At 43.9% G+C, this 27,748-nt stretch overlaps 1 protein-coding gene across 1 annotated transcript; it reads left to right on the top strand.

The window, feature by feature from the left end:
- Nucleotides 1–482: 482 nt before the first annotated feature.
- On the top strand, nt 483–27,063 carry GTF3C3 (general transcription factor IIIC subunit 3). Its single transcript, XM_081095462.1, has 18 exons — nt 483–714; nt 1,889–2,000; nt 4,346–4,539; nt 5,211–5,334; nt 5,654–5,845; nt 6,329–6,494; nt 10,048–10,195; nt 10,708–10,780; nt 11,774–11,877; nt 12,735–12,906; nt 15,099–15,301; nt 15,605–15,706; nt 16,311–16,446; nt 18,596–18,833; nt 19,672–19,862; nt 21,651–21,775; nt 25,031–25,183; nt 25,807–27,063. Exons 1-18 carry the CDS (start codon nt 613–615, stop codon nt 25,927–25,929), a joined length of 2,658 nt encoding a protein of 885 aa, XP_080951588.1. The 5' UTR covers nt 483–612; the 3' UTR covers nt 25,930–27,063.
- Nucleotides 27,064–27,748: the final 685 nt, after the last annotated feature.

Genomic DNA, 27,748 nt, shown 5'->3' with positions numbered 1-27,748 from the left:
AGGGATAGTCAGAAACACCCATCAGCCGCCTCCTGCACGCCCCCTACTGGGGATGCGCCCGCTACCCAGGTACACGCCCTTGATCGGATTCGAACCCGGGACCCTTCCGTCCGCAGGCCGACGCTCTATCCACCGAGCCACACCGGCCAGGGCGGCTGGGAGCATCTCGATGCAGGATTGCGGGAAATGATCCAGTGAGAGAAATCTCTTTAAGGCCCTGTTTGTTGTCCCCCCCTCCCCCCCCCGCACCCCACCATCACCTAATAATAAGCGGGAGACTTGAACCAGGCGCAGGTGAGGGCGGGGCGCAAGGAGGGTCCCGCCGGAAGGTCCTCCGGAAAAGCCCGCCGGAAGGGAAGGTCCGCCGGCGCCGTCCGGAAGGAGGGGGGGCCAAGCGCTCGCCGGAACCCGAGCTCGGCGGCTGCGGCGCGGGCCGGGCCCGTTTCCCGGTCGGACGCCGCGTCCCGGCTCCCGGCTCCCGGCTCCCGGCTCCCGGCTCCCGGCTCCCGGCTCCCGGCTCCCGGCTCCCGGCTCCCGGCGCGGGGTCGGGTGGGGAGGCGCTGCCCGTTGGGTTCTCTCCGGCTCCGGGGCCGCCTGCCGGGCCTGGCCGACATGTCGGGGTTCAGCCCCGAGCTCATCGACTACCTGGAGGGGAAGATCTCCTTCGAGGAGTTCGAGAGGCGGAGGGAAGAGAGGAAGGCCCGCGAGAAGAAAGTGAGGAGACGCGGGGCTGGGGGCCGCCCCGTCCTGAGGCGGAGAGACTTGGGGGCCCGGACCCCTTCGCTAGGCGGGCGGGCCGGGGACTCCCCTCCCTGCCCAGCTCCTCACCCCACACCCACCGCGGGCTTTGTCCCGGTTGGAAGCTCTTCTCCGTCCTTCTGGCCGGACTTCTGGTTCCTGGGGGCGGCGCGGCGGGCCGTCCAGGGGGTTCCGTCCGGGGGGCCGTGGGGGGGCCGTCCGGCGTCCAGGGGGGCCGTGGGGGGGGCCGTCCGTGGGGGCAGCGGGGCCAGAGGGCCTGGTGCTGGCCGTGCTCTGCCGCCCAGTGTTTGTGTGCCTTCCGGTCGGCGGCTCACCTCGCTTCTTTAGGGCTCAGTTTCTCTATTTTTATTATTATTATTATTTTAAATGGCACAGACTGGCCTGTTTTTTAAAACACATTTTTACTGACTTCAGAGATGGGGAGAGGGGGAGAGAGAAACACCCATGGGAGAGGACCCCTATGGGCTGCCTCCTGCACGCGCCCCGCGGGGATGGAGCCCGGACCCCGGGCAGGTGCCCCCGCCGTGACCTCCGGGGTCACAGGTCAGCGCTCAGCCCCGGAGCCGTCGGCCGGGCAGTTTCTCTCTGTTTAAACGGAGGGATTTGCGGTCCCGTTTCTGAGGGGTCTCCCCATGGTGTGATGTAATCTTCCACCAAAAACCACACACACACAAAACCACGTGAATTTTCGTGTCTAACAGAATCTTCGCCCCTACGTATGTTTCATACTTAGGAAGAAATACCTGAATTTTCCGTATGTTCTCGTTGGCGACGTCTGGGGGAAATACAATGGCACCTTTTGACATAATTGGTCGATTCTTTCCTAACTCGTGCAGCGAGTAGCGCCGCCTGTTTTCATTCCAAAAGCTGGGCCGCCGCGGGCAGATGGATAGGAACCCCCGGCCCTGTTGTTGTTATGCTTCACAGACCGACCGCCGGGTGGGACCGAGCCGGGAGCGCGCCGGGGGCTCTGAGGGCACCGGAGGCTCTGAGGGCACCGAGGGCTGGCGTCCCCGTGCCCTGTGGTCCCGCCCGGGCTTTCCGTGCCCAGGGTGAGGCAGAGCCCTTCTCGGCTGGAGGGAGCTCAGCCCGGCAGCTTGTGGAGTCGCTGATTAATTCCCCGTCGCAGGCTCTTCAGGGGAAAGGCAAGCCACCGGCCGAAGAAAGCCCCAGCGACGCCGAAGCCCCGTCGTCCTCGGGGACCGACTCTGCCAAAGCCCAGGACGCCGCCGCCAACGAAGGTGCGTCCGGTCGCGGCACCTGGCGGAAGGTTCAGGGCACCCAGCGGCCCTCGCTGGTCCGCTCCGTGGGCAGGGTCGGCCTGGGACGGAGGGTCCCGGCTCCGGCCAAGGGCGTGGACCCCGGGGCCAGGCTCAGCCCCTAGTGGGGGGCCTGCGGAGCCGCCAGTCAGTGATCCTCTGTCATCACTGATGGTGCGCTTCCTCCCGCTCCTTCCTCTCTGAAGGCAATGTAACAATGTGTGTGTGTGTGTGTGTGTGTGTGTGTATTTTAAAGAGTAGTACCTAATTTAGCAAAAACATTTTTCATCGAGTGGCATTCTGTTGTCGGTTTCCTGGCTAGTTGGGAGCATAGTGCCTATACTAGGTGCTCAGTAAATACTGAGTTACTGAATATGGGTTATTTTTGTGGAGAAATGTTTCAAATTGACATCAGTGTTTGGGAGCCTTTTTAGATTTCTTTTTTTAATTCTCATATAAAGTATGTCATGTTATTTTTCGTTTCTGAAATAATAATACTATTTTAATGTGAAATAGTATTGCGCTCATGTTGGGGTCAGATAATTATTCTAAATGCATGTAAGTAACAACGCCTTTCACCCTCCGAGCAGCACGAAGGCAAGCGTTACTAACCCCTTTTACGGTGAGGACTTGCGGTGCATCGGACTTCAGTGCCCGAGGTTACTCATCTCGAGGCAGATGGAGGGGAGGTTTGACACCAGACAGCCTGGCTCTAGAAGCCTCACCTAGAATCACTGTGCTATCTCACTGGTCCTGTCCCACCTGGTCCTGTCCCACCTGGTCCTGTTCCTCCTGGTCCTATTCCACATGGTCCTGTCCCACCTGGCTCTGTCCCACCTGGTCCTGTCCCACCTGGTCCTGTCCCACCTGGTCCTGTCCCACCTGGCCCTGTCCCACCTGGCCCTGTCCCACCTGGTCCTGTCCCACCTGGTCCTGTCCCACCTGGTCCTGTCCCACCTGGTCCTGTCTCACTGGTTCTGTCCCACCTGGTCCTGTCCCACCTGGCCCTGTCCCACCTGGCCCTTCCCACCTGGTCCTGTCCCACCTGGCCCTGTCCCACCTGGTCCTGTCCCACCTGGTCCTGTCCCACCTGGTCCTGTCCCACCTGGCCCTGTCCCACCTGGCCCTTCCCACCTGGTCCTGTCCCACCTGGCCCTGTCCCACCTGGTCCTGTCCCACCTGGTCCTGTCCCACCTGGTCCTGTCCCACCTGGCCCTGTCCCACCTGGCTCTGTCCCACCTGGCTCTGTCCCACCTGGCTCTGTCCCACCTGGTCCTGTCCCACCTGGTCCTGTCCCACCTGGTCCTGTCTCACTGGTCCTGTCCCACCTGGTCCTGTCTCACCTGGCCCTGTCCCACCTGGTCCTGTCCCACCTGGTCCTGTCCCACCTGGCTCTGTCCCACCTGGTCCTGTCCCACCTGGTCCTGTCTCACCTGGCCCTGTCCCACCTGGTCCTGTCCCACATGGTCCTGTCCCACCTGGCTCTGTCCCACCTGGTCCTGTCCCACCTGGTCCTGTCCCACCTGGTCCTGTCTCACTGGTCCTGTCCCACCTGGTCCTGTCTCACCTGGCCCTGTCCCACCTGGTCCTGTCCCACCTGGTCCTGTCCCACCTGGTCCTGTCTCACTGGTTCTGTCCCACCTGGTCCTGTCCCACCTGGTCCTGTCCCACCTGGCCCTGTCCCACCTGGTCCTGTCCCACCTGGCTCTGTCCCACCTGGTCCTGTCCCACCTGGTCCTGTCCCACCTGGTCCTGTCTCACTGGTTCTGTCCCACCTGGTCCTGTCCCACCTGGTCCTGTCTCACTGGTTCTGTCCCACCTGGTCCTGTCCCACCTGGTCCTGTCCCACCTGGTCCTGTCTCACTGGTTCTGTCCCACCTGGTCCTGTCCCACCTGGTCCTGTCTCACTGGTTCTGTCCCACCTGGTCCTGTCCCACCTGCTTCTAGACCAGCAGGCTTATTCTTAGGTCTATGTCTTAAAATTCTTTTTTCCCCTCTCTGCTTTTAACTGTTACTGTGTACACTTCTGATTTCCCATTTAATTTTACTTAGGTGAGGCCCACAGGATGAGTAGGCAATTCCTACAGAGTAAAGCACCTGGCTTTATGACAGCTTTCTTTCTTGGGTTGTTTTTGGGGAGTGCTCATTTGTCTGTGTTATTTTTTTTTTTTATGTTATTTATTATTATTTTTTGTTGTTGTTCTCAAGTTCGCTGGGATAGAAATTTGTCTTTCAAAAATACTGTTTTTTTTGGTTTTGCTTTCACTACTGAATGTTCTAAAGCTTCCCCACCTCCTTCCCCCCAATCTCAATGTGTCTTTCTTCAGGAGAAACATCAGATGGAGTTAGTAAGTCAGTTCACAAGGTCTTTGCTTTCATGCTTGGAGAGAATGAAGATGAGGAGGAGGAGGAAGAAGAGGAGGAGGAGGAGGAGGAAGAAGAAACACCCGAGCAGCCCACTGCTGGCGATGTCTTTGTGTTGGAGATGGTGCTCAATCGTGAAACCAAGAAAATGATGAAAGTAAATTCTCACTTAATTTGGTAATAGAAACAATGTAAAAATGTGACATTGGAAAAGAATGAAAACTGTAAGAAAGGGAAAATCTGTGAGGCAACTACTGTTACTGGTTTCTTGTGTTTCACTTAGAGATTTTTAAAATGTAAAACCTTAATTATTTCATGTGTTAAAGTGTACCATAGTTTTGCTATTAAAAGGTCCATGTTGATATTTTTTACAACTTCAATCTGAGTATACAGAGTTGAAAGGAGGAATCTTTAAAGATGCAATCTTTAGAATTGCATCATATAAGACCCCTGGCATATACATTTATTTTGCAGCATTCAGCTCTCCATTTGTTACTTATTCTATGTAGTAATATAAGTAATTCCTGATCACTTTGGTTTTGCTTTCTTTAAATATTTTACTGTGTTTTGAACTTTCTACTGTAGGGAATTTTGTTGTTTTTTGTTTTGTTTTAATTATTTGAGGTGCTTATTTTGGATAATAACATAGAATAATTTCTTATTTTCTGTGATTGAATTTAGCCATTTGGTCCTTAGGTCTGAGTGTAGATTGAAACATTTTAAAGAAGAATTTCGGTTTTGTTATGGTCTGTACTTATTAATGTGGTTGGAATGGAAACCTAAGACATGACTGTATTTTAACCAGAATGTCCTTTTCATTCTGTGCAGGAGAAGAGGCCTCGGAGCAAACTTCCCAGAGCTCTGAGAGGGCTAATGGGTGAAGCCAACATCCGTTTCGCTCGGGGAGAACATGAAGAAGCGATTTTGATGTGCATGGAAATCATCAGACAAGGTGCTTCCTTGGGGATTGCTGACGGTGCAGTTTTCCTTAGCAAAGGGGGGTTTTCAGGAGGGGAGCCTGGTGAGAGTTAGGGGTGTTCATGAAACTACACTTTGCTTAGAGAAGAGAATGCTTGAAAAATGCCAAAGTGTGAAAATATAATAAAGCAGATATAATCTAGTGTTTATTCTAAATTCCATTAAGTAGTTTATATAATTCCAATAGAGTTATTTAAATAGTTTCTATTAGAAGAAGTATCCATACATAATTTGATGTCAGCTCAAGCCTCTTCCCTCAGCCAATGGAATTTTTTCTTTTTAATTCATTATAGCTCCCCTGGCTTATGAGCCATTCTCTACTCTGGCCATGATATATGAGGACCAAGGTGACATGGAGAAATCACTGCAGTTTGAGTTGATTGCTGCACATTTAAATCCTAGTGACACTGAAGAATGGGTTAGATTGGCAGAAATGTCTCTGGAACAAGACAATATTAAGCAGGCAATTTTTTGCTACACAAAAGGTAATTAAAACGTTTTCTCATTTTTTATAAAATGTTACATAATCGATTTCCTGATAATTATGCTTGCTATTTTGGGGTGATGTTAGTTGAAATTTGCTAGTATTCCTTGTATTCTGTTATATCAGAGGTATTTGGGGTTCATCTGTTTTCATGTTTATCAGCAACTTTATATTATGAGCTAATACTGCACAAGTTAGTACAAGAATAGAATGTTTATCTTCCCACCAAGATGAAGCTTGGTTCTATGCTGTTCCTTGAGGGCTCATGTCAGACTGGAGTGACCAGATGAAGGTTAATACAATTCAAGTTCAGTCTGGTCTTAGGTCAAACCTTGCTGAGAGTTCATGTAAAGGTAGATTTCTTCCCCAACAACCAGCACAGTTACATAGGCGAATTAGTTTATTAAATTTTCCAAAGAGAAGATAGGTCACACCAGGTGCCATAACTCCATTTGAAGATTAATCTATCTTTTTTTCTCTTTAGCTCTTAAATATGAACCTACGAATGTTCGTTATCTGTGGGAGCGATCAAGCCTTTATGAGCAGATGGGAGATCATAAAATGGCAATGGATGGCTATAGGCGCATCTTAAACCTTTTGTCTCCATCTGATGGAGACCGGTTTATGCAGTTGGCTAGAGATATGGCAAAGTAAGTTGGAGTGAAATGTACATAAATGCTGTTATTAATCATCATTGATTAGAAATCTACTTTTTATTGAGGTTTTGCTTCTTGTATTTTCTAATCTGCTTACATGGAGAGGTAGGTTGGGGTTTTTGGTGTGTTTTTTCCCCCAATCCAACTGTGTGATTGTTTAGAAAAATGTGTATATACAGTTACCTTTCAAGTGCTCGGAAGGTTAAAAAGGAGCACGTTTTGAAAGGGTGACTAGGCTCCCAGCTTTCCATAACTTTTTTGAAGTTACATACATTTGCAGTAATATTCTTTTAAACTATTGCAGATGTGCTAATGAAATGTTTGTGATCTGGGATCTTCTGAATCGCTTTATCTTGAGCTAATAGAACATTTTAAGATGCAAAATTTTCTTTATAGTTAGCGTCTACTACTGACTTGGCATATATTTTATTCTAAAATATTATGTCCAACTGCATTTACTTCTCTGACATGCTGTACAGCAAAACAAAGCAGGAAACATTTGGCTAAGTGATTCCTTGTGGTGTGCTTTCTATTCTAGAGACACCTATGATAGTATTTCAGTCTAGCATTAACCATCTTCATATGGGTATCTTAGGGTTAACCTGTTAATTCCACAGCCATTGTCATGCAGATGCTTACCTGTGAACTCACCGTGTGCTCCCAAGGATGGATTATGTAGGCATCCTGGAAGCATTTTAGGAAATTGGTTAAGGCAAGGCACAGCCCTAAATTGATCCTTGACGTATATGAGAGCATTGAGGATCTTCCTAGGCATTTTGTTATGAATTAGATCTCTAGCTGTCACAAGTGCTCGCCCAGTAAGCTTCTGCTTTATGAATTACTAGTACATTTGTTTTCCTCTGTGTATTTTATACTTTTCTTGGGACAGGGTGATGATGAACAGTTCTGCCATTGCCTCAGAGGTCTTTGCTAAAGGGAAATCTTGTTACTATAACTTTTGATTGATGAAGCTTTCTCTCAGTCTCTAATTCCCTACCAGAAATATTTGTTGAATATAAATTACTCTGGGGGGTCCCTCAGCCTGGCCTGTGCCCTCTCCCAGTCTAAGACCCCTCAAGGGATGTCCATCTGCTAGCTTAGGTCCGCTCCTCAGGGGATCGGGCCTAAGCTGGCAGTCAGACATCCCTCTGGCAGCCCGAGAGCCCTTAGGGGATGTCCACTTGCCAGCGGGGAGCAGGCCTAAGCTGAAGGGGAGCAGACCTAAGCTGCAGTCGGACATCCTTAGCACTACTGAGGAGGTGGGAGAGGTTCCCACCACCACCGCTGTGTTGGCAACCATCAGCCTGGCTTGTGGCTGAGCAGAGCTCCCCCTGTGGGAGCGCACTGACCACCAGGGGGCAGCTCCTGCATTGAGCGTCTGACCCTTGGTGGTCGATGTGTGTCATAGTGACCAGTCCTTCCCAGTCGTTCTGCTATTAGGGTCAATTTGCATATTATCCTTTCATTATATAGGAAAGAGGCCTGGTGCACAGGTGGGGGCCAGCTGGTTTGCCCTGAAGGGTGTCCCGGATCAGGGTTGGGGTCCCACTGGGGTGCCTGGCCAGCCTGGGTGAGGGGCTGATGGCCATTTTCAGGCTGGCCACGCCCCCCAGCTACCCAAGCTCCCAGCCTCTCCTTTTTTTCTTTTTCTTTTTTTTGGGGGGGGGGGGGGCTGGAAGCAGGTATCTGGGATTTATTTATCTTCTATAATTGAAACTTTGTAGCCTTGAGCGGAGCCCAGGTCTGGCCAGGGCAGGCATGAAGCTTGGCTTCCTCCATCGCCGGGGGCAACCAGAGCCTCCTGCTCACTCCAGCTCCATGGCCGCTGCCATCTTAGTTGGGTTAATTTGCATACTCACTCCTGATTGGCTGGTGGGCCTGGCTTGTGGGTGTAGCAGTGATGGAGTGATGGTTAGTTTGCATCTTTCTCTTTTTTTAGTGTAGATGTGTTAGGCACTGTACAAGCACCAGGAGATCCAGTCTTAGATGAGTTTTAACCCTTTGCGGTCGTTTGTCTACTCTCAGCCACCAAAGCTTTTTTCTGTTCCGGTCATATGTCTACTCTCAGCCACCACAGCAAGGAACCGTACGAATCTTAACTCTATTCATTCATGTATCAGTTCATAATTTCTCTGAAAGCTCTTAAGTGTCTAAGCGACCTTGTCACGAACCAAAACATTGCCCCGACAAATCGGAGATATCGAAACTCAATATAAACAAACGCGGTCGTTCCACACTCGCCATGCAAAACACCGTGGCGAGTCAGTCGCCTTTTGAGAGTGAAGAAATCGACAAGCTTCGGAGATACTTTGCAGAATTTCAAATAAAGCTTTACAAATTACGTTTAACTGTAATTAGGCATTCTCGCTTGTTAAGATATTTCAAAATAGTACTCCACAATGGCAAAAAGAAAGTTACCGAAAGAAGTGTACTACAAATCTGAAAGTAACAATGAAGAGTTTTATTTTGGCACCTTGAATACTGACTCTGACGTAGAAAGTGATAACGTTTGTAGTGATTCTACTAGTAGTGACGTAGTTCCAAAAAAGAATTAATAAATCTCGTTGATCCTACATAATCTTGCATGTTATGTATCACTGCTCTTTCAATGGAAATTAATTCCGACCAGTACGACACCCATGTCCATATTTAATACGACCGCAAAGGGTTAACATTCCCTGCCCTTGTAGAGTTTACATTCTAGTTGGGGGACATAGGCAGTGATCAAATGAACAACTAACTGTATGGTTTGTGAGGTGTTGATAAGTAATATGAAGAAAACCAAAGCAGGGAAGGGGATAGGAAGTTGAGGAATAGGAGTGTGTCATTTTAATAGGGTGATTGGAGGAGGATTCATTTCCTATGTTACAGTCTCACTGACCTGAGAGTGAGCTGAAGGTGGTATGGGAGCAGACAGTAGGGAAGAGTGTCACCGGGCAGGGAAATGATGAGAAGTGAAGCAGTTGTCTTTAAAATCAGAATCAGAGCTGATGCAGAGAAAGATGCCCAGTGTCAGTGTAACATGTCAGGATTGCTGACCGGGCGGCTGGAGGCTAGTGGTCACTCATTTAGAATGAGTCCAGTCAGCGTGGGCAGCTGGTGGTGGGGAGCAGGTACGTTTGGAGTAACAAGCAGGTATACTAATATTTGGAGTTTTATCATATGATTTTGATAAAGGGAGAGAAGGGCGGAGTATTAAGGAGATGCGCAGGAAGTAATTACAGTGCTGGACCACGGAGAAGGAGGGGGTGAGGGCCGGAAGGTGCAGAGACTGAGGCGGGCTAGGACCAATGCTGTGTAGAGCCCCTGGAGGGAGGAGTGTTGGTGTTGGGCTACAGAGGGTGAGTGGATGGTGTGGGAGCGGTGGGAGAGAGGTATTGACATTGACGTTGTTATGCTGACATTGGACATCTTTCTCTGAATCAGCTCTGATTCTGATGTTAAAGATTGCTTCTCTTCTCAAATTTTAAGAAAATGAAAATCAGCTGCAGGGCCTAAGCAAATAAATGAATTTTATAATCTATCCTTTTGTCATTTACCTGTTTAGGAGTTACTATGAAGCCAATGATGTTACCTCAGCTATTAATGTAATTCAAGAAGCTTTCTCAAAACACCAGGGCCTAGTCTCCATGGAAGATGTTAACATAGGAGCTGAACTGTACATTTCTAACAAACAGTACGACAAAGCTCTGGAGGTAGGAACATGTGTTTCTCTTTAGGTTTGAAACTCATTTCTGTGTTCTAGAAATTTTTACAAATAGACAGTTTCTCATTTTAGTTATATATGTTACTTATGTGCTAAATTATGTAAATAAATACGTATGGAAACATTTCTGATTCTATACTGATTCCATATGAAATATAAAATGTAGTTGTCACCTGGTAAAAGGTGCCAGGCAGAGCTGTACTTCAGGGTGGCAAGACTCAGCCAGACCAAGTGCTGTCATTCAGTTCTTAACCTGTTGGGAAAAGTTGATTGCTTTGATACAGGAATTACATGTCTGCAGTTAAGCATTCGTTAAAATTATATAAAAATATTAATGTGTCACAGTGGTTCCTTATATTAAAGAGACTTAATGATGCTTTTTATAGCTCATTTATATGTTGTAAGGAATATTTGACTTAACTGTTGAAACCTTTGCATTGTGAAAAGGTTTTTTATACATACCTACTGTATTATTTTCTCTCCCTCCTTCAATTCTTGTAGGTAATTATGGATTTTTCTGGAATCATGCTAGAAAAAAGAGCTTCGGAAGAAGGCACTTCAGAAGAGAATGCAGGTTGTAGTTTCTCTTCCTGGAAAGTGTGTAGAATCCTCCCTTGTTCGTGTTGGACCTGACAGTTACTCTTTTCATAGCAAGTTTTCCCAAGAAGCATTTTTTCCTAAGAGAGAGATCACATCTTTTCTTGTGATTATTCACGTACACGTAATCTTTTCCAAAATGTTGTTTTCAGTCCCTTTTATTCTTCAGTACGTCCTTTTGAACATGGCTTTTCTATTGACCCAGGGTCTTTTTTTTTCTTTTTCTTTAATATATTCCATTGATTATTTATTTTACAGAGAGGAAGGGAGAGGGATAGAGAGCCAGAAACATTGATGAGAGAGAAACATCGATCAGCTGCCTCCTGCACACCCCCACCGGGATGTGCCCACAACCAAGGCACATGCCCTTGACCGGAATCGAACCTGGGACCCTTCAGTCCACAGGCTGATGCTCTATCCACTGAGCCAAACCAGCTAGGGCTGACCCAGGGTCTTTTTAGTGCTACGTGAAGGAAGACTGGGTTCCTGAACAGCTTATCAAAGCAATTTACTTTTCAAAAAGGACTTAAAATGCTCTCTACTAATTTACCTGAACATAAGCATTGAAAAAGTTCTACTTCAAAGTTCAGCACTGTATTATTCTATCCCTTTCTCACTTGGCTTTGTAGTGAAGACTAAAGGAGGCTTTTGAATTTAAGAAGAAAAGAGAGTTCGTATATTCTTGTTTGTCTTTTAGTCTTTTTAGTTCTTTGTAGATTTGAAAGAAAGTGTGGGAGTCCATGTAGGGTTTACATATTAGGAAAAAAATATGAAGCATAATTGCTACCAAAAGACACACTGAAGGAGGTGTAAGTACCCAGGACTAGAGTTGGCCACGTTTAGAATTGACACAGAATCATTTGCTTTGAATTACGTAAATGAGATCTTACATAGAAGACACAGTTTGCTTCATTTGACCACATTCTACACTTGCGATAGGAAGTGCTTTGCCCGTCTGTCTGATCCACAGCTGCTGAGAATGTGACCTGCACCATCCCTGAGGGGGTGCCAATAGACATCACGGTGAAGTTGATGGTCTGCCTTGTCCACCTCAACATCCTCGAACCACTTAATGTAAGTCACGTGAAGGTCTGCACTTGCGGTTCTTCAGCTCTAATTCGCAGTGATTTCTCCAGGTGACGGGAAATTGTCTGTCAACCTTAGATTTCATGTTTCTGAATAACCGGGCAGTCGCTCTCAGCGTCTTCGTGCGGCGTCTTAGAAAAGCCAGGAGTGTTTGGAACAGGGCTTAGCATACTTGGTTCTTCTTTTAAAATGATCGCAGTGCAGAGATCAGAATTGAGATCGGGTCCTAGACAATTGGTAATTTCTGACCAATTTCATTAAATTTTAAAAAATGGGCATTTACTTTGCAGACTTCAGGATAGGTATTGAATAAAATATGCAAATCCCTGCCCACATGAGTCTTTTGTCCTGATGGGGTTAGATAGATAATAAACAAAATTAGTATGTGAGATAATAGGATGTCAGTTGGTGATAAATGCTCTGGGGGAAAATCAAACGGGAGAAGAAGGAATGTTGGGGTGGGAGGAGTTGCAGTGTGAAATAGGGTGGTCAGGAGAGGCCTCCCTGGGAAGGACACATTTGAATGGTGGCCTGAAGGAAGTCAGCCATGCAGGTGTCTGAGGCAGGTCTGTGCTTGAATTGCCCGAGGAGGACCACAGAGCAGCGCTGCCGAGCTGCTCCCACCTGCCTTATGCAGGCCTCGGGTGATGTGGGACAGCGGATCTGGCAGCAGGAGCTCTTGAATAGAGGCTCAGAAGCGAATAGGAAATGGGGGTTGAGAGCTGTTTTATGAAGCCTTCTCCTAGGCTTGCCCCTGATGACGGGTGTGTGTGGAAAAGAGCAATAGACGTGGATGTGCACATTTGTACTGAAGATTGACTTCAGGCTTACATCTTGTGGTCTAGCCTCTCTTGACAACCCTGGTGGAGCAGAACCCTGAAGACATGGGAGACCTCTATCTGGATGTCGCCGAGGCTTTCCTGGATGTTGGGGAATATAGCTCTGCGCTTCCTCTCCTTAGCGCGCTGGTCTGTTCCGAAAGGTACAACCTCGCAGTGGTTTGGCTGCGGCATGCAGGTAATGCTCCCCTGTGGGAGGGAGAGGGTTAATCATCAGGAGACAAGAGTTTACTTCCCCAGAATAGTAGTCATTACTGCTTCCCCAGGATAGTAGGTCTTAGTGAAGGTGGTCTCAGGGCAGTTCTCCGAAAGCCCGTATTTTAAATGGTCTTGGTAAGTCACTCAGTGACTGCCCCTCCCTGAGGCTTGGAGGAAGGATTCCTTTCCTGCTGCCAGAGTGAAGCGGGATTAACACATTCCTGTTAAAAATACCTTAAATACCGCTGCTTACCTGTCTTAATCATCGCCTCTGCTTTCTAGGTTGTCAGATTTGGGGTGTTCTAATTTTTTTAAAACTTTTACAGATTTATATTTAATATGTTATTTGGGAGAGATTAACGTATTTTCAAAGCTCTTTGAGCCAAAAAATGTGCTCAAGATTGGGTTTTATCTGTCATTTTATTTCCAAGTCCACAGTAATCTGAATAAATTTTGTATCTACATCCATACTAAGAAATAAATTATTTAGAGTAGAAAAATAGCTTAAGAAATACAACTAAATCTCTTCAAGAAACACAAAAGCCAAAAATACTCTAATAGCATTTTCTATTGAATCAACATAAAAGATGCATTAAAATTTGAATAGTCTTGTTTAAAATACTACATGATGGCAGAAAGTTTAAGTAGTTCTTAAATATTACATATGGAAGAAAGTTCTCTATTACTGGAGAAGCCTTGATTGACATTTTTAGATATTTTGAGACATATAGATATGAAATAGTAAAGAGAGCACATAATAAGGAAGATAACAGTTTCCTGGGTAAATATGAATACAAATGTAACCAACATCATAAAGCTATGGTATGTGTGGTGTTTGGATTTTAAAGACATGAGCAGAGAGCTGGGATTGTTATTGCTTTCCTAAGGCTGGAATATTGAACCTGCTCCTGTTACTAAGAGTAGGTATTTCAAATCGTATTTAACTATGAGCATGATGCTGAGACATGCTGTTTCCATTTTGAGCCTGTGTCGCTTGACATGAGTGGAAGATAAAACCTCAGAATCATTTAAAAATCATAAAGAAATTTGGGCTCGTTATATAAGCGATCATTACAGTAATTTAATGCTTATAGCATAATAACAAAATATCTTTAAAAGTGAAAAATAAAAAATGAGAAATACCATTGTGATGAACCATTCATAGTAAGTAGTCTTCCTTATTAGCAGAGTTTAGCCTAAAGATGATAGGAGGGATTTGAGGAATTTGAGATTCGAGAAAGCAATTGGGCAAAAGCATCATTTTAGCATATAATTGCAGTGAAAAAGAAAAATGATGAGAAGGGCCTAAATTAGTGCTGTGGCTATTAGGGTGGAGAGGAGAAATGCTACAGGGATTTGTTTTCAAGTTTAGATGTAAAACGTAATGATTGATTGGCATAACATTTGAAGAATGGGGCCTAATAACTTCACTTCTGAGAACTTATCCCAAGGAAATAATTGAGTGAGGTGTGGGATTGGGGATCACAGAACTCAGGAGCCTGGCAGTAACGACAGTTAGGCTGGGAGGGGAGCAGGGAGAGTCCTGCCCGAGATGCTGCTGTTCCCCAGCGTGTGCTTGTGTGCCATGAGGGAGGGGACCCGCCGTTGTCAAGTCCACATTCTTCAGAAGAAGCTAGTAACTGGGTTTCATAAAAATCCTAATTTTAAAAAATGTAGACAATTTATTGTTTTTAACTCAGTGGCCAAACAAAACACATCAGTAGGTTAAATTGGTCCACCAATTTGTGAGCTCTGGCTTACATACATGAAGATGTTTACTGCAGTTTAGAGTAAAAATTTGGAAATAACCTAAATGTCAAATAATACGTGTAAGTAAATAATCTATTTAATTGAATATTATAATCATTCAAAATGCTGATGAAAACGGGAAAATGTTGAAAGCATAATGCTAAGTGAATATAGCAGAACCCTGAAGTACATGTGTAGGCTGATTATATCTTTGTAGCAATTTGAATTTAGTTAGGAATTCAATGGATTGGTCAATCAGTGGATAGAAATTAGTGCCGACAGTTGTTTTAAGGTGCTAGAAATACTCACACATTTTTTGTTGTAATTCTTTTGATATTGCTAAACTATTTCTTTAAAAATGGAGAAACAATTCTGGCCAGCTTAGCACTGTGTAGTCATGTGTGTGCGTTCCTTGCCTCCTAGAATGCCTCAAGGCCTTGGGCTACATGGAGCGCGCTGCCGAGAGCTACGGCAAAGTGGTGGAGCTGGCCCCCCTGCACCTGGACGCAAGGATTTCCCTTTCCACCCTGCAGCAGCAGCTGGGCCGGCCCGAGAGGGCGCTGGAAGCCCTGGAGCCCATGCATGACCCAGACACGCTGGCACAGGATGCCAACGCTGCGCAGCAGGTAGGCCGGGCGCGGAAGGAAGCTTTTCCTGGTGCGAGTGGGTCCCAGCTTCCTCCTCATTCAGGAGGTCCTGCGGCGAACTCCAGCTTCCATTTCAGTGTGTTAAGTTCAGTGGATTTGAAAAATGATTGTGAGTCTTAAGTTTCAGCCACTCATTAGACGCTATAAATGGCAGTTTCTAGAAGAATGCATCGAATATAGTGAAAGATCATGAAGCAAATATTCTTAAGCTTTGGTTTTTAAGACAAAACACCTGATAGCAAAGGAATCTTGTCCCTGACTGTCATGTGCATATTTATTTAGGAGCTGAAGTTACTGCTTCATCGTTCTACTCTACTGTTTTCACAAGGCAAAATGTATGGTTACATGGATACCCTGCTTACCATGCTAGCCATGCTTTTAAAGGTGGGTGATGATCTTTATGTAGCCTTGCTGACTTTTTCAATGGTTAGAATATGACTTAAATAAAGATTATAGCTGTTTTATAACTCTCTTTCACTCTATTAAATTCGAACTTTTTAAAAAATATATATTTTATTGATTTTTTACAGAGAGGAAGGGAGAGGGATAGATAGTTAGAAACATCGATGAGAGAGAAACATCCATCAGCTGCCTCCTGCACATCTCCTACTGGGGATATGCCCGCAACCCAGGTACATGCCCTTGACCGGAATCGAACCTGGGACCTTTCAGTCCGCAGGCCGACGCTCTATCCACTGAGCCAAACCGGTTTCGGCAAGAGTATAGCATTTTTGCAGGGAGGTGGTTATGTGGGTGTTTATATGTGTTATAACATTGATGTTAATTGCCCTCTTTGTGAGTAACATGACGCAAATTTCTTTAGTAAGAAAAAATGTCTATTCAGTCTTTTTTTAGATGTTTATATACACAGTAACTTGGTCTCGTTTTTCCTTACTTAAGAATCTTTCAGGCACACCTATGTGACTGTGGCCCATAGATTTTATTAAAAATTTTATGACCAAAAAATGTCAAATTATCTTTAATTCAGGTAGCAATGAATAAAGCCCAAGTCTGTTTGATATCCAGTTCCAAGTCTGGAGAGAGGCACCTCTACCTTATTAAAGTGTCACGAGACAAAATATCAGACAACAACGACCAAGAGACAGCAAATTGTGATACCAAAGGTAATTACTTTTCATTTGCTTTATTACGTAAAACGTGGCTGAGTTGATAAGATGACTCATGAAGTAACACCTGACAGTAGTAATCTGATTGAAAATACAACCTTTTCAAGTAAAGTGAAATTTTCTAATTGAAATCCTTCAAATATAATAAAACTTACTTGGTGTTTAAAGAAAAAGGACGGCCATATGTAAATAATTTTTAAATATTAAAAGGAAAAACTCTGCTTAGTTTTTCTGTTTAAAAAAGTAAACAGAACTTTTAATTTTGACTTTAGGAAGATAATGTACCTCATTTTAAGAAATTTGAAAAGACTAGATGACAGTGCAAGTTACTGTGTTTGTCCAGTCACTGCAATGACATATGTCCCATTCTTTGTTAAATTCATTTTTGACAAATGCAACATTCGTCATAGAAATTGAAATTAAGTTGCTTTAACTGGGTCTCAAATAACACAACTTTAAAAGGCATCTATTTTTACCTGGAAAAGCATCAAATATGCTTAGATGAGATTATTACTTAGAGACTTTGGAAAAGACGTAGGCTATAAACTGGAGATACCCGGCAGAAAATTATTTCACTGTTAATTCAATAGACATTTACTAAGTCTTTGTGTTGTTGTCAATCCTCACTTGAGGATATTTTATTTTTCCCAATGATTTTTAGAGAGAGTTGAATTGAGGGAGAAGGAGGGAGGGAGAAAGGGAGGAAGAGAGGGAAAGAGAGAGAGAGGGACATCTACATCGATTGGTTGCTCCCGCATGCACCCTGACATAGGACCAGGGATGGAACCTGCAGCCCAGGTGCGTGCCCTTGATGGGGAATCGCACCCGTGACCCTGCGGTCTGCAGGCCAAAGCTCTAAACACTGAGCCAAACCGGCCAGGTCTATTAAATCATGTGACTGTCATGGCCGTGAGCCACAGACAGGGTTTCAGAATCTGGAAGAGATGAATCTGTTGGGATGACATAAGGATATAAAGTAAGCAAGGTGCTGCCTGGGAGGGGTGAGGGCAGCTGCTCCTCGTCCAGCTCAGAGTCTGCCATCTCCAGCGCACTGACTCTGAGCTCAGGTATTTGCACTGTGTTTCCTTAAATTACATTTTTCTCCATATCTGATCTTGCGTATTTTCTCTTTCAGTATTTTCTCATTTCAGGCTCATTGTTGATTTTTTCTTTAAAGAATGTATAATAGTCCATTGAATAGCAGTGCCATGATTTATCTGCCCATTCCCTCATTATTTTTTTTGATGCATGGTTGTTTCTGATAATTTTCTTTTTCTTTTTTCCAATATGATTTTACTGATTTTTTAGAGACAGGGTGAGAGAGAGAAACAAAAACATTGATGAGAGAGTAACATCGATTGGCTGCCTCCTGCACACTCCCTACTGGGGATGGAGCCCAAAACCCAGGCATGTGCCCTGACTGGGCATTGAACCAGCAGCCTCTCAGTGCATGGGATGATGCCCAACCAACTGAGACACACTGGCCAGGGCTGATAATTTTCTTTTATAAATAATACTGTAGTGAGCATCTTCATATCTATAGATTTATCTATATTTTTGACTAGCTGTTTAGGATAGATTCCCAAAAGGAGAATTAGTAGGTTAAGGACTAAAAAAATTTTATGGCTTTTGATACTTCACAAAGGTTATAAAAGGGAGGTGTCTTACTGACAAATAAGGGAATGAAGGAAAAGAGAAATTTTAAGACCAAACAAAAAAGAAAATTGAGACAACATAAAGGTCAAAGACAATCTGAATCTCAAAGTATGAATTTGAAGTCCTTTGCTGAGCAAACATTTGATGCCTTGTATGTGCAGACTCTCATCTGACCTCGGTCCTGAACAGCACTCTTGTCCTGCCTGGAGGCATCCTCACAGGCATTAGCAGCACCGAGGTAGCTGGGCTTTGTCGACAAGTCAGAAGTGAGTGCAGATTTTCAGGAGGCAGAGCAGAAGAGGGTGGAGTCGGAGTGGAAAAAGGCCACCCCTTCTCATCATTGTCACAAGAGTGCTGGCAAGGATTTAGGCCATTGGACCCTGGGGATTCAATTTAACCTTAACATCAGTCATAGGGATTTTTTTCCTGAAACTGCTATTTCTGGAAATACATACAATATTCTGACTAATCTCCATTGGTGTTATTTCAGCAATATTTGCTGTCCTCACGAGTGTCATGACCAAGGAGGAGTGGTGGAACCTCCTGTTGAAGGCCATATTCTCCTTGTGTGAGCTGTCCCGATTCCAAGAGGCTGAGTTACTTGTGGATTCTGCGTTGGAATATTGTCCATTTTATGATGACAGACAAAAACGCAAAGAACTAGAATACTTTGGTCTCTCTGCAGCAATTCTGGACAAAAATTTCAGAAAGGCATACAACTATATCAGGTGACTTTCCAATAGCTGATTTCAGCTAGATTCTTCGCTACGGCATATTTATTTTCAGTTAGATCAGTGGTTCTCAACCGTCTGGCCCTTTAAATACAGTTCCTCATGTTGTGACCCAACCATAAAATTATTTTCGTTGCTACTTCATAACTGTAATGTTGCTACTGTTAGGAATCGTAAGATAAATATCTGATATGCAGGATGGTCTTAGGTGACCTCTGTGAAAGGGTCATTCGACCTCCAAAGGTGTCGAGACCCACAGGTTGAGAACCGCTAAGTTAGATTCTGGTGTTCGAGGGTTAATATGCTGTTTGATTTTAGCTCTCCTGTGCCTACTGGTTGATTCAGTTCACTGGTGAGCCACAGAGGCAATATACAAGAACATGCACTCTCACATACCTAACCTCTTCATAAAAGGTCCTTTTATAAAGTGGACATCATAATGCTACCACTTCATAGGATTATTGTGAGGATTAAATGAGTTATGTATATAAAGTCCTTTAACAATGCCTGGCACACATTATTATTACAGTGATCATTGTCCTGCAGCTGTTGTGGAAAGGGAGACAAAAAGTGAAACGTAAGGCACTTGGTTCCGTTTTTTTATTTAAAAGTTATGTTAAGAAGCAGAAGCAAGATGTAGAAATACTGACTTAAGTAGCATTTTCTGGGAGAATCTTTCAGTGTGTGAAAGGGTTTGCTTAAATTGCAGTGGCCCTTTTGGGGGGATGGTACATGGCAATGTGGTGGGACAGCACTGAAGGATTTCATTCTTAGAAATGAAGAAGGTCTTCTCTTTACCTTGTTTTTCACCCTCACCGTCGTCCTTCAATTTCAGGGTAATGGTGATGGAGAATGTCAGTCGGCCCCACCTCTGGAACATGTTCAATCAGGTCACCATGCACTCCCAGGAAGTGCGGCACCATCGCTTCTGCCTCCGCTTAATGCTGAAGCACCCCGAGAACCACGCCCTGTGCGTCCTAAACGGACACAATGCCTTCGTGTCTGGCAGTTTCAAGCATGCCCTTGGTGAGTGTCCTGGCACAGGACTTGGTCAAGTCTGAGGCGTGGTCGAGAGCCTGGCCTCATGTGCAGGTGCCTGGGTCTGAGCCACAGTTCCAGCTGCGAGTTATCCTCCCTCCGCTCCCTCCGCCGCAGTTCCTTTTCCTTGAAACGGAGAGAACACTTGAGCTTACCATGTAGATTATTGTGAAAATTAAATGAGTTAATATAAAGAACTGAAAACAGTGCCTGGCACATATAGTAAGTGGCTGTGTTAGCAATAATAATAATTAATATTATTTTCTCTTATGAAGCTTTGGTTTAAAAAGGCTGAAGTCTTAGAATTTATTTTAAAGGCCAGCCATTCTCCTTACTTAGGCTTATTTGTTTTAAAAATAATTTTCATTAATTAGAGATGTTTTGCCACCTGATTTTAATTTGCTGTAGCACAAAAAAGGATTTAAGATTTGCTGATAGTTTATTCCTTTGGGAGAAAAGTCTTTATATCAAGATTTATTTGCATAGTGCTTACTAATGGTAATTAAACTTGGGGAAAATTCATTAATCATGTGTAACAAAGTTCTATAGTAAGGAGTGGAGTCAGAAGAAACCAAGGGGAAAATGCCCACCCAAATGTTTACAGTTAAAGTGAGGCCGTGCCTCTGCTGCCTAGAAGCTGGCATTGCCAAGCGCACTTCTGAATAAACTGCGTGGCTGGTGTTGGAGCATCAGACAGTGAAACTCTCCTCCACTGGGTGCTTTTTGGAATTGTTAATTTAATATTAAGAAAATATAAAATACAATTAATTTTATTTTTCTACATTTAGAAACTTAGAGAAGGTAAGAACAGAAAGTCCAAATGGCAGTCTGCCCTCTGTGTTGCCAAAGAGACTTTATGGTGCCATTCCTTCCGGAATGGGAGCGGGAGGAATAGAGGTTTTATCTGTATGTGATAAATTATGTATCATTTTGTAAGAAAAATCCACGTAAATTTCCACATCACATATTGGTAAGCTTTTGACATGAGATAATTGTACATGTAAATTATATGGAATTCACAAAAACCCAACATCTTATTTTATTATTCAATACATTTAGCTTTTCTAAGGAAAAACAAAGTAGTTGCTACATTTATAAAAAAAACACCTATTATCCAAAAAACAAAATTATTTTTTTCACCTCCATGATCCATTCCATTTGATTTTTTTTTTAATATATTTTATTGATTCTTTACAGAGAGGAAAGGAGAGAGATAGAGAGTTAGAAACATCAATGAGAGAGAAACATCGATCAGGTGCCTCCTGCACATCTCCTACTGGGGATGTGCCCGCAACCCAGGTACATGCCCTTGACCGGAATCGAACCCGGGACCTTTCAGTCCGCAGGCCGACGCTCTATCCACTGAGCCAAACCAGTTTCGGCTCCACTTGATTTTTTAAAACAGATAATTAATTTTCCAAAAGAAGTAATCAAGAGACACATTCCTCCATTGCTCTTTAAATAGATTTAAGATCGTAAGATAGGTTTATGATCATAATTGATAAATTACTCATTTTGGAAGTATGACTCTGTGAAAATGTCCAGTTGTGCCTAAGAGAAGGTTATTTTTAGTTACTCATGTTTAATCTTTATGGTTTGGATACATTCATGGCTAAATCCTTCTAATTTTGTTACATGTTTTTAAAAAGTAAAATCTGCATATGTTAACTACCACTAATGTTTGTTTACCCTTAAAATGTATTAGAATAAATACATTTGAAGAAATAAGGGGCTATGTTCTCATCACACCATCTGATATCACTGCTCATTTTTCAGGCCAGTATGTGCAAGCCTTTCGCACCCACCCCCATGACCCTCTCTACAGCATCTGCATAGGGCTAACCTTCATTCACATGGCCTCTCAGAAGTATGTGTTAAAGAGACATGCTCTTATTGTGCAGGTAATTAAATTGGGTTTCTCATTACGTGATTATATATTTTTTAAAAATGAATATACTTAATGTGTTAACCTGCTTCAAAAGTAATACCTGCTAATGCCCTGGCTGGGTGGCTCAGTTGGTTGGAGTGTCATCCTGTACACCAAAAGGTTGCTGGTTTGATTTCTGGTCAGGGCACATACCTAGGTTGCAGATTCGATCCCCAGTTGGGGCGTGTACAAGATGCAACCGATCGATTGATGTTTCGCTCTCACATCAATGTTTTTCTCTCTCTAAAAATCAATAAAAACATATCCTTGGATGAGGATTTAAAAAAAACACACCTGCTTAATACATGTGTTGGGAATCCCCAACACCTACTCCTCTGTTCAGTCCTCATGGACTCAACACCTACACGTACTCCTGTACATTATAATATTCAATAATATATTGAATATTATGCATTCAGTAATGTATGAATATGTAACTTTTCTTTTTTAAAAAATATGTTTTATTGATCTTTTTACAGAGAGAAGAAGGGAGAGGGAGAGTTAGAAACATCAATGAGAAACATCGACCAGCTGCCTCCTGCACACCCCCTACTGGGGATGTGCCCGCAACCAAGGTACATGCCCTTGACCAGAATCGAACCTGGGACCCTTCAGTCCGCAGGCCGACCTCGACGCTCTGTCACTGAGCCAAACTGGTTAGGGCTCTTTTTTTTTTTCAAGTGTCCTTTTTTTTTCTTTTCTCTCTCTCTTTTTTTAATGTTTTAATTGATTTCAGAGAGAAATAGAAACATCAATGGTGAGAGAGAATCGCTGATCGGCTGCCTCCTTCACACCCCCTACTGTGGATTGAGCCCACAACCTGGGCATGTGCTCTGACTAGAAATCGAACTATGACCTTCTGGTTCATGGGTCTATGCTCAACCGCTGAGCCACACTGGCCGGGCTGTAACTGTTTGCTTAAGTCATCATCAACAAATTGTTCTTTTAAAGCAAGGGTGGGAACATCTGGCCTGCAGGCTGTAAAAGACCCACAAAATCATGTGGGCTGGCCCTGCCAAGGCATTAGGGGTAAGCTAATTAAATGTTTGACCAAATGTAGCAGACTAATTTTTAAGGTCCTTGAATGGATAATTTTGTATGACCCTCGAATGATGTTGTAAATATCCAAATGGCCCTGGGCAGAAAGAGGCTCCCCACCCCCGTTTAGAATTGTTTCGTTTCTTACAGCGATTGGGAGCTGCCTTTTTGCTTTCTTGTTTACATTTTTGCAGTTTGTCTTCTCTAACAAGAACATACAGCCCAAGATCAGAGACCTTGTCTGTCTTGTTCAACACTGTATCCCCAACACTTCTGTTTTTATGATTGTACTTTTTATGTGAATTTGTTTGGTGCCGTGGTCGGCAAACTGCGGCTCGCGAGCCACACACGGCTGGCTCTTTGGCCCCTTGAGTGTGGCTCTTCCTAAGCCTTAGGAGTACCCTAATTAAGTTAATAACAGTGTACCTACCTATATAGTTTAAGTTTAAAAAATTTGGCTCTCAAAAGAAATTTCAATCGTTGTACTGTTGATATTTGGCTCTGTTGACTAATGAGTTTGCCGACCACTGGTTTGATGCATGCATAGACGTGTGTTTAAGTAGTTAGGGAAGGAAAGAAAGTGTTGGCTTGCGTCAGGTAGCACGATTTAGTAAATGATTTTTTAAAAAATAAAATGGTTAAAAGAACGCCTAAATTAAAAGAATGGTAATTTTAAAACTGGGTACTGGGGTTCATTGTAATGTGTTTCTTTTTTACTTTTATGTATTTAAAATTTTCCATAATGAAAAGTGAAAAAACAAAATCCCACCTAAAAACCTGAATTTTTCCTTTTGGGGCATTTATTTGTAATATTCTGTCTACATTTTCTCTAAGCTTCTTTTCCTTTATTAGTGGATACTGTTCTGTACCAAGCAGTGTAGGCTTGTTTATAAGTTAAACAGATGTGAGCAGATGCGTAGTGAATACCCACTGTGGATAGAGCAGGGAGTGAGCACACAGGCCGCATTTCTTGTCCTCATGAAGCTCACAGAGTTGAGAGGTAACACCAGATGGGGAATTTTTATGGATTAACTCATTAGTAAATAGTTACATTATGTAGTTTTTAGGCCCAGTAGGATGAAAATTCATGTATCGGGCCCTTGAATAGGTCTTGTTCAGCGTTGTTTCATTTTAATGCTGATGACGTGCTGTGGGAACTCCCTTGGGTTGACCTCATGTAGCCTTTGGTAAGCTGGTTTCCTTCCATGTCATTCTGCTGAAAGTTGCAGAACCTGTCAATAGCATGAAGTGAGGACCTACTGTACTTCAGCGCAATTTGGAAGCTAAATTTGAAATCACTTTTACAGTTAAATAGTAGGTTTTAAATGGTAGGGGGAGAGGTAAAACAAGAGATAATGGGTAATGGGAATTTGTTGTATTAATCTCCCTTATGTAGGTTAAACGTTTTAAGTTCTAGCCTCTCAAATTAATTGATTTACTTTCAATTCTCAGTAATATATTTACTTACTGCACAGGACACTTGCACTGCAGTCTGTAGCTTCCGGTGGGTGATAGGAGCTGCAGCTGCCTTCCAGGGGAGAGGGAATGTGGGGAGAGGCAGGGGCGCAGCTGCTGTGTGGCCGCCGTGACCACGAGGAGGCTGCATGCTCCCAGCTGTGCTCTGAGATCAGTGTCTCCGTAAGGCCTCTCCGTCGGAAGCTTTCAGGGGGAACAACAACACCCAAGCTTTTGGGTTTAGAGGTTACTAAGGTCCTAAGAAGTAACTTATAAGAGGTTCCATTTACTGAGAAAGGTTAGGTGTATCCAAGTGATTTTGCTCCTGAGCACAAACCTTTCTAAATGATCATTGAAGGACTCATTTTGTATTCTGCTCAGGCTTTTAGACACATATTTCAGACCGAAAGTTTACTGGCCTCCAATGCCACAGAAGCCAGTTTGAAGCCATAGAACCACACATATAGCCTGTGTTTTTATAGACTGGACCTTTGACAGCCAGCTGTAACATTGGCTGTTTTCTATGAATATTTCTATCCTTTGCTTAAAACATCTTTACACCCTCAGAAGAGCTTCTGGCCGCACGGTGACTGACCCCACAGTGCTGACAGGTGTTCTTTTCGGGTGCGGCTGTGTATTTTCTCAATATTTGTGTCCCCAGCACCTGGCACATAGAGTAGCTCATGCTTGTCAAAGGAGTGAAATGTTGAACTGTTTGTCTTTTTCTTTTTGGTAGGGCTTTTCCTTTCTTAATCGCTACCTCAGTCTACGTGGGCCTTGCCAGGAGTCATTCTACAATATGGGCCGCGGCTTTCACCAGCTGGGGCTGAGCCACCTTGCCATCCACTATTACCACAGGGCCCTGGAGCTCCCTCCGATGGTGGTAGAGGTATCGTGCCATTTACTCTCATATGCAGAGAAGTGCAGCTAGCTCAGAGCTGTGGTCTAGGCAGTGAAATAAGTTTTAGCGGACATGTTAAAATGTGTTTTTCCCTATTGAATCCATTCACGGAATAATGTTCAGCAACAAGTCCATCTTTGCCATCCTGGCTTTTTTCTTGATCAGCAACCACGTGGACATATATGACTTGTGAGTATGACTATGTTAGTTATCCTAAGATAGCCCTGTGGCTTACAGGTAATAGCTGGTAGACCTGAAGCCTGAATATTGAGTAATATAGTCATTGCTCATTTTCAAGTTCAAGGGTAACTAACACATTTCTTTCTAAAGATGAAAGACCAGTATTAATGTAGGTTTTTGTTTTGTTTTTTAAGATACTGTTGTATAGGGTAAAGTGTTGCCAATACTATGATAATCTGTGTTTAAAGTCTAATTTTTATTTTAATTTCTGAAGAGAAGTATATGTAGGTAACTGTCTTCCTCTTGCTGCTTTTAAGATTCTTTGTGTTTGACCTTTGCCATTCTTTATGTGCCTTTCTGTTAGATAGTACAGGTGTTTTTGCATCTGCTCACTTGTGTTATAAGTAACTCATTTGTGTTTTTCCCCCTAGGGTATAGAGGTTGACCAGGTAGACTTACGAAGAGATATTGCCTACAACTTGTCTCTCATTTATCAGAACAGCGGGAATATTAGAATGGCGCAGAGGCTGTTGTACACCTACTGTGTTATTTAAGGCCCCTCAGCCAAGAAAGGGACATTGGGCAGCTGCTGTGTGTGGATAAGTACTTTTTGTCTCAAGGCTTATTATTAACCCCCCAAATAGTATTGGTAATTTTGGAATTATCTAACGTGTATTTCGTATTTAACATATCATAATGATCTTTTGGTAGGTATGTAAAAATTATTATTTCTACAAGATTTTATATATTGTCCTGTCATTTTCCTTTAGTATTTTTAGTACAATTGTCCCCAGGCTGAAATGGACTATAGTAACGTTTGAGTGGTTTGGAGTGGAATACACTGATTTTTCACTCATACTGTTTCTTCATCTGTGCATATGTTAAACGCCTGCTCTGTACCAGGCACTGTGATAGATGCCAGAATACAGTAGTAAGACAGGTGTGCTCTCTCAATACAATTCCTTAAATACAGAACTTGAGCAATGATTATTTGAGAGAAATGTTTGTTACATTTCTACATACATCGTCATTGTCAGCCATTTATTACTTAGTGCCTGTTACTATTACAAAAGAGGTTGCTGATTAAAGGAAAGACAAAGCGGGAATATTTCTGATGTCAGCACAGTTATGCAATTCACTTATCTGTACAAAATGATTTAAAATGATTAATGGTAGGAAGACATAGCATTGAGTTAATTTTTCCCTTTTCATTTGTATGTGTCTTAGCCACGTAGACTGAGACCTGGGAGGCTGGGCTCACTTCAGAACACTGTGCTCCAAGGCAGCTTAAGAAGCGCGCTGTCAGTGTTTGACAGTGGCTTTCTGACAAGAAAGAGAGGGTGATGCTCAATAGCATAGCCTGGTTTCCATTGCAAGGTCACTAGGGATGTAGGAGGGCTGGGAGCTGTATATATGGACTAGAGTATTGAATGCTCTTGGATCTAAGATAACAATACTTGTTAGATGTACAGAGTTTCTTTTAGGAGAAAATAAATGCTATGAATGTGCACATGGATTGTAACCTAGGCCAAGGGTGGGAGGAAATAAGCCTGAGACAGGATCAAAAATGCAGTGGGGCTCTTCACACTGTAGACATAGTCGAGAAGCAGAATTTGTATGTAATAAGTCAGTGCATTATTGTCCCTCTGTGTATGTAAATGTAATTTAAATAAAGTATTTTTATAATGAAAGTGAGTTACTTCGTGTGCTTGGTAGTCATTAGAATCCCCTTCTCACATCTGAGACTGAGCGGCGTGTCCAGGCCATGAGCAAGCTTCCCCCTTCAGGCAGGCTCACGGCAGGAAGGGTGTGTGTGTTAGAAAGGAGGAGGCTTCCGGGCCTCCGCCTGGTGAAAGCCCTGGAGGAAGCACCTCTGGGGCTGCCACTGTAAAAGCTGATGTCCACTGTCTTACCGTCACCCTCTCAGCCATGGGCGGGTCCTCGTGCCACTCTACGTGCGACTCTTCTCTATGGTCAGTGCTCCTGCACCCACCTCGCCGACCCAGCTTCCTCCCTCCTTCCCTGGGAAACTGAGGGGCTGAACTCTGTGCTTTTCCTGGGGGCCGACTGGCAGGTAGCCCATTCTGCTGCAGAAGGAAAACAAAGCCTGTACATTAGGAGCAGCCAAGGTGAGGAATGGCAGGAGCAGCTTTGCCAGGTGTCTACTCCATCCTCTCGGCTGCATTTGTGCCCTAGATTCTCCCCGTAAGAAAGAATGCCCTGGTGGCGGGCCCTATCCCCTGGGGTTTATTAGTATCCTGTAATAAATTCCACTTAAAGTTTACCCTCGCTTGTTTTTTTTATTTGCACCAAAAAGTCCCCTAGCATTCCATCTTTCTTTTCATTTAGCAATGATGCCTTTAAGCTATTTTC

The sequence above is a fragment of the Myotis nattereri genome, assembly GCF_964212035.1.
Source record: "Myotis nattereri genome assembly, chromosome: 7".
Classification (NCBI taxonomy): domain Eukaryota; kingdom Metazoa; phylum Chordata; class Mammalia; order Chiroptera; family Vespertilionidae; genus Myotis; species Myotis nattereri.
Note: the sequence above shows the minus strand (reverse complement) of the source record. Positions and strands in the feature narration are given on the sequence as shown.

Bases quoted from the DNA above. Each gene is read 5' to 3' on its own strand.
- GTF3C3 (XM_081095462.1), top strand. From the start codon at position 613: ATGTCGGGGTTCAGCCCCGAGCTCATCGACTACCTGGAGGGGAAGATC. The intron at 15,707-16,310 runs GTGGGTGATGAT...TCTTTAATTCAG, and splicing joins TGCTAGCCATGCTTTTAAAG to GTAGCAATGAATAAAGCCCA. The intron at 16,447-18,595 runs GTAATTACTTTT...GTGTTATTTCAG, and splicing joins AGCAAATTGTGATACCAAAG to CAATATTTGCTGTCCTCACG.